This window comes from Octopus bimaculoides, chromosome 13 (genome assembly GCF_001194135.2).
Source record: "Octopus bimaculoides isolate UCB-OBI-ISO-001 chromosome 13, ASM119413v2, whole genome shotgun sequence".
Classification (NCBI taxonomy): Eukaryota; Metazoa; Mollusca; class Cephalopoda; order Octopoda; family Octopodidae; genus Octopus; species Octopus bimaculoides.
The window spans coordinates 782670-795433 of record NC_068993.1 but is presented as its reverse complement, the minus strand read 5'-3'; the positions used below and the strand labels follow the sequence as shown (position 1 = coordinate 795433).

The 12764-nt window shown below is 34.9% G+C and overlaps 1 protein-coding gene across 1 annotated transcript in view; it reads right to left on the bottom strand.

Annotated features, from left to right (window-relative positions):
• LOC106871431 (signal peptidase complex subunit 3) overlaps positions 1 to 536 on the bottom strand; it is a 6230-nt gene extending 5694 nt beyond the window's left edge. Inside the window, exon 1 of the mRNA XM_014917882.2 lies at positions 308 to 536. Within this exon, the coding sequence (XP_014773368.1) occupies positions 308 to 450 (143 nt within the window). The 5' untranslated portion in view covers positions 451 to 536. The remainder of the gene's footprint in view (positions 1 to 307) is intronic.
• Positions 537 to 12764: the final 12228 nt, after the last annotated feature.

Sequence of the window (12764 nt, the reverse complement as noted above, 5' to 3'; positions counted from 1 at the left end):
TATATATATATATAATACTTCTTCAGTACAGTAGCATTGTATGTGATTATAACCACCATACATGTGTGTGTGTGTGTATAGATATGCGTGTATATAGACAGACGTATGTGTATGTTCAAGCAAACGGGAGCTGCTAAAAATAGCAGCCAAATCTTTCTCAGATCTCTCTCTAACCCATGAACACACCATTGCCTCAAGAAAGAATGGATAATACAATCATAGAGGAGTGAACAGTCACGGTTGGAATGGCTATGATGAAGTGTCTTCCCAGTGAGGACTGTGACCTAGGGTTAAACAGTATACTTACACATGGACACGGCCTGTCTTGATACTTGTGTCAGCTTTAAGGTTAATAAGTCCTGTGGATAGAAAACAGGCAAAGGTGAGGACAGCCATCACACTCAGCGTGAAGGCAAAGATTGTATTTGCTCGAGAGAGGAAAGTATTCATGTTTGGGGGAAAGCTTTCAGGAATTCACCAAAAGGATTCGACATTAAATGGAAAGAGACACGCTCTGTTTCGTATTTCTAAATATTTTAATTATCTCTAGATTATGTTCTGCGTATATGTATGAAGAAATATTGAATTAAAATTAATAATAACACACAAGGTGTTTTAAATATATTTTATTAATTTATTACAATAAAATACAAAATTTATGTTTTTCGATTGTGTCATTGTCGTCAGATTCCGTCAGATTCCGTCAATCTTCGACTCGTTCTTCCGAACTTCGTCGTAAAGTTCCGGAATATCTTCTCTCGATATTATTTTCCTTCTTGGAATCAATGTGGTTCTTCATTTATTCCTCGTCTCAGTTTCATAAAATAAATAACAGACTTATATGATGTGTTGATTCATGGCTTTGTCTATTAGCTAGAGAAATGGTGTGACTAGAAAGCCTCTGTAGAGACAGTTGAACATTACCACTATCAGTCACTGCTGTAGAGCCAAAGATTCAGCGTCAATGTAGTCTGCTAGAAATAGCAGCCAAATCACATCGTCTTTTAAAAAATGGAGGTGCTGGATAATATAATCTTGAGTTCTCTATGCATGGGAATAAGAGGGGTTGGTTGTGACTGGAATGCCTTTCATTATAGGTCTGCTGATCTGAGGTTAAACAGTAACATTTGTAGAATCACTGCGAACTCTACATGGCCGTTTGACCGGCTAAAAATAGCAGTCAACATCCTACCTCCCTTCCAATCACAATCTACTATCTTCAAATGAAAGGAGACTGAAAATTTGTCGAACTTGGTATATAATAACAGATGGTGGTCACAGATGGATTGTCTTAAATGACGGGGCTGACCTAAGGCTAAACAACTATTTTTTGTTGAGGATTTCGAATTCCTAGTTTCTGGGTTCCTTCCTTAGTCAATTTGGTTTTAATCCCACCAGAACGAATAAAATATGTACCAGGTATATACGGAGGAATAGTGTGAAGGAATTCAATTATATTCTTTTGTAAATATTTGAGTTTATACTACTTCAGATAAATTATTTTAAAGTGAGATTTCAAAGCTAGAAATAATTTTAAATATGTTTTAATTAAATTTTAGATATTAGTTAAGTAATCTAAAGAATCTGCAATAATTTTACAATCTATAAACGTTCTTAGTTGTAGTTTTGTGTATAAATTTATAACCTGCATGATATTGTTTCATCATCATCATCATCATCATCATTCTATGCCTGCTTTCCATGCAAGCATGAGTCAGAAGAGTTGCTATGGTTCAGAGGTCAGAATCGTTTCATTTCTTGCTTGGTGTCTACAGCTGGATGCTCTTCCTATCACCAACCATTTTACAGAGTGACTGAGTGTCTTTTTATCATAACACCAGCACAAGTGAGATTGTCAGGTCCTTGTGGGGGGTCAAGGACTTTCTAGAATCTTTCAATTACAAATTGGCAGGAAAAACTTCTGTAACTTTCCTTTGATGTTTGCCCTCTGTTGACTGATACACACCAACAAATACTGGGCAGCCAGTAAACATTTACATAGGTTCTCTGGCCTCTCAATGGGTTAGCCATGCCTTTTATGGCATATGGGGATATTGTGGTTCAGAGCTGGAAATCCGAGTTGGTTCGAAAGAAAGTAAAAACCAGACACATCCTCAATGAGACTAAAGACTATGAATCATTCTCCACTCATTTACCAATCAAACTATGGAAATGTACAGGGTGTACTTTATCTTGGCACTAGCACTAGAGAGGTGGCCATGTACTGTGTAAGACTAAAGAACTCTCACTGCTCACTGATTTGTTCAGTCACTTAGAGCAAAGACTCAGAAGATAAATAATGGACAGATTGTTTGGTTGAGAAGTGAATTTATGTACATTCACTTCTCATGTAAAGAAGAATGAAATTCAACCTATCTGTATTCAATCACTATCGTTATCAATTAGTTTCTCTCACCCATCACAAGGTTTATGGATCTCTTTCTATCCAAAACACCATTCCATATTCCATCTGTGCCGCTAGTCGCTACTCCCTCTTCCCCAGGCTACCTATCATTGATCTCTCTTACTGCCACCCAACTCTTCTGCTATGCATCACTCGTTGACTCTCAAAAGCAAACATGTAACTGCCATCACTGCCTCCCTTCCATTACTCATCCCTCAACCACCCTCTCAGCCCCCAATCACCCCCTTTCCGTATCCTATTCCTGCTCTTTTCATGCATTCACCCTGGATTTGCTTCTGTCATTGCATTACCTTCCAATCATCCTGTTAGTCTCACTGCTTGAGTGAACAGAGAGTAGTGAAGGTTTTTAGTCTTATAGGAGTACACGGCAAACTCATGAGATCTGGTATCATGATAATGTACGTTCAATAGACCAGAAGATGTCTTTAAATGGTTGGCATCTGTGCTGAAACAACGCAGGACCAAGAAGACTCATTAGTCTTGCTGAGGACATGACAACCTCTTTAGTTTTGGTGCCCCAATAAAATGTTCCCAGTCCGTTCTGTAAAGAGGTTGGTGTTGGGAAATGTATCCAGCTTTAGAAACTAAACTGAAAATGAAGTACACAAGCAAATATGATTAATTGACCTATCTAGGAAGGCAGTAACCCTGAATAATAACTGGTATGAACAATGACAGTCTGTGCAACCCATGCCAGCATGGAAAGTTAACTTAAAATGATGATGCTGATTATCATCATCATTATACGTATGCACACAAGTATACAAACACACACACACACAAGTGCAGGTTTATCCATACACACACACATCAACCAATTCAGGTAACCACAAGTCCCTCTTGTGAGTGACCAGCTTGAATTCTTCAATGGTAAAACTTAAAATCATTTCAAAGAAACATACATACATATAAGTACATGCATATACACATACCATACATAGACACACATTCATACATGCATTTATACACAGAGAGAGAAAGAAGCATTCATACATACATATATGCATAAGTACATGTACACATACATACACGCATGCCTACATACACATATATACATAAATACATTACATATGCTACATACACACACACACACATCATTATCTGCTGCTGAAGCTAGTTTCTATTCTTCATAATCTCTCTCTCTTTCTTCCTTTGAATCTCTTCTTCTTCATTCAATTCTTATGTAAAACCTATTCTTATTTCCCTGTTGTATCCATTTACTGACTTCTCTTCCACTATGTTGTCTACTGAACTCATCTAGCTTCTTCTTCTTCTTCGTCGTCTTCTTCCCTTTATATTTATATCCTTTTTTTCCTATAATTATAGATTTACCATTTAGCTTGATTTAATTCTTTATTATTCTTCTCATATCTTTCTTTCATTATTCTCATTGTTTCTAGCTTCAGCCATTTCTGCATCAAAGAATACAGATTCATATTCTTTGTTTCCCTTCATCTCTTGTTGTGAATTCTTTAGTACTGTGTTTCGGTATTATGTTCCTCTGGCAGAAACAATAATACATTCACTTCTACAAGACAGATAATGAAAAGGAAAAACAAAATGTAAAGAAATTCTAGTTTATAAAGGATTTCTTTGATAACCAATGGATTTGGCAGAAAGATCTTGTTTTTTTTTTAATTGTAGTTATTCTTTTATTGGAATCTAATGAGTAGCATGTACTTCTTTTGAAGGAAATCTTTGCAATGGCACACATGTGCTTTATTTCGAAGATCTTGAAGATTTTCTTTGAAACCCAATTGCTGCAATGCCATTGCTAAAATTCCCATCAGTTAGAATTGTTTGCTGATTATACGTTACATATATTTCAAAAAAGTTATCCTTATCAGAAAATTTATCCACATTTTGGCCCTTCCTTCTAATTCTCTTTCAGAAACTGTCTCAATTTTCATGAAGTACCAATTGTCTATGGCAACAGGAACAGATGTTTAGAATATTTTGCTTCCAAAATACATCAAATGTCAGGATGAAATCTAAGACTGTCTTACTTTCAACCAAATTATTTTTCCATGAGTAAATTTCATATTTTTGGCAGAACCATTTCCTGTTGACAAAGGGCAGAGTTTACCGAAGGATTCTCTTCTAAATGGTAAACTTCTTCACAGAAAAATATTTCACTCCACTGCAAACCACCTTCATAAGAAGCAGCAGCTAAACCTCCCTCAGACCATTCATAAGTTCACCAAATCCTGTTGTTTCAGTGTAATGTCCTTAATCTGGGATTAGCTGATCTGAGAACTTTATGCACAGGTCTCTGTTCCCTGACATCATTCATCGATAGAGTGCCTCTATATAGTGTGCCCGAGTGGCACACTATATAGAGGCACTCTAACAATTGTAATGTGTGTGTGTGTGTGTATATATATATATATATATATATACATATATTTATACACACACACATCACAATTGTTTAACATCCACTTTTCCATGCTTGCATGAGAAGGACAGAGTTTGTTCAGGTGGATTTCCTGCAGCTGGGATGCCCTTCCTGTCACTAATCCTTACCTCTTTCCAAGCAAAGTAAAACTTCCTTTGACTAGACACATTTTCATTGGAAGGACACCACTTGCATGATGGTGACATTCATATACAACTATCACTTGAAGCCAAGCAAATGAGACAGTAACACAAACAAACAATATATACATACATATACAAGAGGTTTCTTTCAGTTTCCATCAACTAAACCCATTCACAAGGCTTTAGTCAGCTTGGGTCTCCAGTAAAAGACACTTGCTCAAAGTGCTATGCAGTGGGATTGAACCTGGGACCATGGGGTTGGGAAGCAAATTTCTTACCACAGAGCCACACTTGCACCTATACATATGTATGTGTGTGTGTATGAAGGTGCATGGCTTAGTAGTCAGGATGTTACACTCACGATTGCGAGATCGTGGGTTCGATTCCCAGACTGGGCGTTGTGTTCTCAAGCAAAGTGCTTCATTTCACATTGCTCTGCGATCATTTCGACACCTGACATGTGGTAGCACCCAGTTGCACCTGAACAGGTAATATCGATTTGTTGGAGGAAGTGAGCTTATGTCTCCACAAACATTTGATCGCTATATACAAATCATTTGTGTGGTTGTTCAGTAGGAAATTGTCAAACCCTCATACATCATATGTATATATGCACATATACATACACTTATTAACATCAATATCAATTTCCAATTTTGACACAAGGCCAGCAGTTTCGGTGGAAAGAGTAAGTACATTGTCTCCAGTGTACAACTGGTACCTATTTTATTGACCCCGGAAGGATGAAAGGCAAAGTCAACCTTGGCAGTAAAGTCAGAAGAAACGCTGCTAAGCATTAACGATTTATCAACTTGCTGCCTTAATTACTCTTGTAGATCCAAAGAGGCACGGAATTTCATGCCAGGACACTCTGTGACGAACCCTAACAGTGCCCTTCACTTTTGCTTTTTGTAACTTTTGATTGTTCCCCAAGCTGAAGGGGGCTATGGCAAGAGTCCTGGACACCTTCTCTTCGGAGGACATTCATGGGACCCTTTATGAAGTGGCTGGTGCACCAGAACAAGTGCATTGCAGTATGAGGGTCCAACTTTGAAGGAGATCAGAATTTTGTACTTCTTTGAAATAAATGTCTCTCCTGAAAAACGTCTCAAAACTTCTGGAATGCATATTGTATAGACAGACAGACAGACAAAAGCATAGATATACTTATATGTGTGTGTGTGAAGGCACATGGCTTAGTGATTAGGGTGTTGCACTCATTACCATGAGACTGTGGTTCAATTCTAAGACCGGGCAGTATGCTGTGTTCTTGAGCAAAACAATTCATGCCACTTTGCTATGTGACCATTCCAATGTCTGATGCATGGCAAACTTGTGCCTCCCTCTAGTGGCAATGTCGGTTGGATGCAGGGAGCGAGCTGATGTGCAACACAAAAACATTTGGCTACAATAAACAAATCATTGGTGCAGGTCGTTCGACAAAGAAACTGCAGAACAGTCTTTCTCAGAGAGACAAGAGGCAACCATAGAAGTATTATACATTTGTATTTATACATAAATATACACACAGACATTGTGTGTGAACACGAAAGGAACCTGTTGAAGAGGTAGACACAGGACAAGGTGATGAAATATGATCTTTGGTTGTTGAGTTTCACGGAGGTGATTGACAAGTGACCAAGACTTCTGGCGATTTGAGAAGACACATCAAGCTCGGAGAAATCATGGCCGTGGCCGTGGCCAGTGACACATAAAAGGCACTCGAGCCAATGACATGTAAAAGACAGCCAGTCCACTCTGAACATTGGTTGATATTAGGAAAGGTATCCAGCCATAAAAGCCAAGCCAAAATAGACAACTGGAGCCTGGTGCAGCCCTCCAGCTGACCAGCCCGGTCAAACCATCTAACCCATGCCAGCATGGAAAACAAATGTTAAATCCACAAAGCACCATTCGAGCGTGGTCAATGCCTGTGTCGGTGGCATGTAAAAGGCACCATTCAAGATTGGTCATTGCCAGTGCCGCCTGACTGGCTCCCATGCCGGTGGCACATAAAAAGCACCCACTACACTCTCAAAGTGGTTGGCGTTAGTAAGAGCATCCAGCTGTAGAAACTTTGCCAGATCAGATTGGAGCCTTAAAATTACATTTTATTGTCTTTGGTGTTAACTTTCTAAAAATACAGAAATCCAATTTTGATTCCTATGAGAAATCGTTCCACTTCTGTTGGAGGTCTTATATCGTGCCTGACATTTTAAGCATAAAACGACTTTTTTTTTTTCTTTCTTCTATGAAACAAGATCAGAATTTTTAGGAAATAATCACCATTTTCAAGAAAAGAAAGACTTTCAAATCTCTTCCCTCAATTAAACCGACCTCTAACGACTTCCTAACACATTGTGCTACAGACTTTTCCCTCCAGACACCTTTGTTAATTGAAACAGTTCAAAATACAACAAAATCCTTCAAGAACGATATCTGATCTTGGGGTACCGTATTTTTTTCTTTTCATAATTTTTTTTTTGTTTTTGGCTTTCTTTAATATTTCCATTACTTACAGAAACCATTTTCTTATATTCCAAACAGTAATCAGAAATCTAACAAAAGTTCAAATAAAATTCCTCTCAACTGTTTTGGCACACACTCTATTAGCAGTGTTCTCTTCACAAAATCTTTCTCTAGCATAGTAGTTGCTTTGCTTCTCTTTTTTTTTTTTTAATCATCTTGTTCCATTTTCTTGCAATGACCCGAAATATTTTATATAGAACATGTTAGTTTGTTGTTTGTTTGTTTTTTTTAATTACTCGTTAGGTACTTTGTCCATCATACTTGAGTCTTGATCACTGGACTATTGTCTCATACATGACATTTATTTTTGTATGTTATAGCATTGTTTGCTGGTTTGTTTGTTTTTTTTACTTCCTCTTTTACATTGAAAGTAAGCTAAATAATCAATTTTAGCTCAATACAATAGCAAAAACACACATCTTTATTGGAAAAATTTCTCTTAAATTAGCAATAAAAACCCCAAACTCATTTTTTAAATTATTTCGACAAGAAACAAATATTTTTTTTTTTAATTTTGAAATTCATCAAAGCTGCATCAGTTTCCAAAAAGATTGATTTGAAAGAACATAAAGATACCATCAATAGAACAGTAGAATTCTGAAACATTTTGGCTGGTTTTGAAAAAAAAAAAAAATCTGTTTATAAACATCTCTTATTGTGTTGTTGGGCAAGTTTTTTTCATTAGTTATGAGGGGAAAAAATATTAAAAAGGTAACAGAAGAGAGACGTGAAAATAGTTTCATGTCAGGTGATTGAAAAATATAAACAAGGGCATGGCAGTGAGGTTTTCAAAGCTGAAAAAAACATTTTATTTTTTATGCAACTTTGTTGGTCAGAAAAGAAGAATTGAAGTGTGATTGCAACTTGAAATTCTTAGCAATAAGGAAATGTAAATATGGGAGCAGTCCCGTGTAAAAAGGCAGATCAAGCATTGATTGTGGGTCGTGCAGCTGGCGCATACACTTACACAGGGTAGGATAAGATAGGTAAATAGAGAGATAAGACATAGATAGGTAGGTAGGTAGGTAGGTAGGTAGGTAGATAGATGGATAGACACACAGATCAATAGATAAATAGACACAGATAGATGGATGGCTAGATAGGTAGATAAACAGGACAGTAGATGTTTGGTTTCTTAGTAGAATACATTGCGACAGACTGAAGAATTAGCCGTCAGAGAAACAATATTTAGAAAGTGAATATGCTTTGACACTGTAAGGTGCCGACTTCACTCTGCAGAAAAAACAACTACCACCACCACAAGTAACCAATTGGATTTCTCTACAATGGTTAATAGGTTTCCCTTGTTTTTGTTTTGTTTTTTCAATAATCAGACATTTGTAAAAAGTGGCATTAATTGTCGTGTGAAGTGATATCTGCATAAACTGCTATATTCAGTCTTCCACCATGTTGAACCTGGTCACTGCTCCCAAAAGATAATTCCATAAAAGAATCATCTACAAACAGCCCTGTATTGCTCCTTCTCTATAGAATCACCAATCATTCTCAAAGTCACATAGAAAACCTTTGTTCATGCCAGTTCCATCTATCAGTAGTAGATTTAATATTATAAACATCCAGCATGTTGTTTCACAAAGATGGAAATAACATCAGACTTAAAAATCATGAAGAACAAGTTTCATCTATTCCAACACTAACCTTTACTCCAAGAAGAAAACAGTTCTTTGGTGAAAGGCAGTGTTCAGAATTGCATTAATTTTATTTTTAATTAAACCCCTAATTTCAGTTCCAAATCATTTTATTTATATCTTAGTTTTGTTTTTGGTTTTTATGGATATAAAATTCATTTAGGATTTCTTAAATGTTTATTAAACCACTTCTAGAAGACATATTTTTCAGATTGGCAAAAAAACCCACAAATTTGTAGGGAAGAAGGGATATAGTCAGTTGAAATGAGCCTAGTATATGACTGGTATATATGTGCTTCTCCCTGGAGAAATGAGAAGCAACATTGACTATGGCAAGATTGGATTTCGGAATGTATAAGGACGGGAACTAAATACTGAAAGGTGGCATTCCGTCTGTGACCACCACCATTTATATCATTCCAAGCATCTTAGCAACACTTAAATGTTACTATACTGCTTTATATATATGTGTGTGTGAAGAATGGAGTATATGGTATTACATTTATTCCATGGTTTACAATTGTTTCATCATTGTGCAAGAGACTGACTAAACATCCAATAAACAAGGATGTCAACAATTTAGTCATGTGTATTATGTAATGCACACTGCATTACATAGCTTCAGCAGTCATTTAATCATAACCAATCAGAGAAATATTATATCATTCTTAAACAAGAATATTATTGACAGCGACTTCAAAGTTTTGGCCAGTTAAGCCATCACCGGACAGGTAGTCCAATGATGACTTAACTGGCCGAAACTTCAAAGTTACTGTCAACAACATTCACATTTAAGAATAATAAACTTGTACTCTACAAAAGTAATGAGTAATCCATCAGATTAATGTAAAAACAAACATTAATATGTATAAGATTCCAATCCAAACAGCAGTCAATCCTGGTTATTGAAGGTGCTTATAGAAATTGAAAATATTCTCCAAGACATTCTAATGTTCTGACAATCCAATATAAGAAACACTTTCCATCATTTGCAGATGTTAAGATGAATGAAGCACAGGAATGAGAAGGAGGGAATGCCTTTTAGGAGTATCTAGTTTCACATCTTGGTCTTCTCGCCAACATCAATTTTGCTTTTCATCATTAGTTTGGGATCAATAAATACCAGTAATATATAGGGGATAATTCAACAGACTATACGTCTCCCTTGCAAAATTCATGTTGTGCCTAGTCAGAAGAAATCATGAAAAATCCTGAATCCAAATGTTGGATTGTGACTACTTCAAAATTGTTTAACTTGTCAATTTTAGCTTTCAACTATTTTAGAAATAGAAAACACACTAAATTTCTAAATAAGTTAATTACAGAAAATGATTTTTACAGAGAAAAATCATGTAAAATCCATGCTTTGAAAGAATTAAATTATACATTAAAAAATTTTTTTTTGGTTATTTTTATGTGGGTGGTTTGTTTTTAGTGTGTTAATAGGAGAAACTAAAACCAGAGTCCCAAAGGAATAATGATGAAGAATCTAAGAATATTGGTTAGAACAAAGGTATGCATCTGCTGCGACTTGCCTTAATTCTCATGCAACTATTATATAGAAAAGTTTCATCAAACTATACATTTCCTAAACTAACCACCTTTGCTTGATTAAGTCAACATTATTTACCCCAAATATTCTCTGACATTCATTAATCAACATCTGAAACATTCTTCACTCAGACATCAATATTTCTTTCCTGGAAATAAAAAAAAAATTTCTTATGTTTAACTTGCAACTTTATAAATTTAATTTAGAATTCACATCAGTTTCTGAATAAAGATTATCTGAGAATCATATCGCTGCACCCTCTTATACAAAACATCAAGAATGTCATCTATTGTCACAGAATAATCTCACATATATGGAAATATTCACTTCTATACCAACATCATGAAAAAGAACCAAACAAAAAATCCACTCTCATTTTTCCCTATCTCTTGAAAAATGATATTGCCTCACCAAGTATATTTTGTAATTTGCATAAAGTTATTCCTAATGACACATGGTTGTTAAGTTGTAATCCATAGACAGGTAATAATAAGTTTTCTATATAAATCTATTCTTTTACTTGGTGATATCTAACACAGAAAATAAACACTAGTATTAAAGATTAACCTTTAAACAGTTTCATTTGAAATACAAACAATCACCTCCTAAGATCAAAAATATAATATTTCAAAAACAAAACAGACCTTACATTTGAAACTCATGAAAACAGCTGGATTTTACAGCAGCATTTAGTTTGAAATTCTAAAATTGTTGTATAAAAAAGAACACAGAAGAATTGCAAGCAGTTTATATATCAATTTAAGATACTAAGATTAACTTTTTAAATATTTCTTGCAATTGACTTTCTTCATAAATTTCAAAGATATTCCATCTTATGAATTAAAAGTATTCAATTGAATAGTTTAAAAATATATTTTTAATGGTTTGATAAATATTTAGAAAGTAAAAGAAAGTTTTAAATATTTTATTGCAGAGAAATATCTCAAACCGGTTTTGAATGAACTATTTTTACTAAATTTCAGCTTAGTGTTTTTTTTACATTTGACTTGGACATTATTTTCAAGATATTCATAGAATTAGAAAAACTTGGCAATATAAAGCAGGTTATTTTAGAAGAATTTACATTGACTGCAAACTAAGCTATATTCTTGGACATTCCAATAAGTTTAATTTATATAAACAAATAAAAGATATTTACAGTCATCCTTGATTGTTTTAGGGAAGGGAGGGGGGAAGGCATCCTAACGGACTTTAAATTGTAATTAAATAAAACTTCCTTGATATTTAGGAAAAAAAAGTTGTTTATTAAATCTAAGTCTTATAAGCTATAAAAGAAACATTTCTTCAAGTTGTTCTTTAACTACAGTTGTGACCATGCATATTTCACTAATTAATCAAATGAATAATTAATTGCTTTGTATGGAGAGTGTCTGGAAACACTCGTCTAACATTATACGATATTAATTTGGTGTGAAAACTCATACGGCGGCATTGTGAGAAAATTTAAAATAGGACATTTAAGGGGAGACTACATGTTGGGAGGAAATTATTGAATTAGTTCGTTAAAAAGGTCAAATTTATGTTGTTAAAAACCTATGTATAAAAAATAAAAAGTTACAAAAATTGTGTGATAAATTTTACAAGGAAATGTTAATGAAATAATTTTCAACTATTCTTATAAAATAGAACTAAATTACCGACATGGAAAAGTTCTGTCATCGAGAGGTTCACAACTTTATCATTTACAGCAGAATTACTTGACTGAGATCCCTGATTAACTCTGAATCGATTTTTTTTTTTTTTTGTTAATCTGAACAAAAGTTCCCTTCACCGTTTGTCCTGCTTTCCATCAGTTTTTGTCTCACCAAAGACGCCGACGCCATAAGCAACAAGATATCAATCAAACTGTTGAAGTTTGTCAATAAATGCAAAACAAGGATATTCTATAGTTTGGAAATTGTAAGTAAATAACGCTATGAAATAGTGTTTTAAAAACTTCTTGGCTATGAGGGAATCAACACCTCGCTGAGGGATTAAGATATAATCTTCAGTTTTATTTGCTAGAGTCATCTTGGAATTGGCGTTTAAGGAGAGAGAGAGAGAAAAT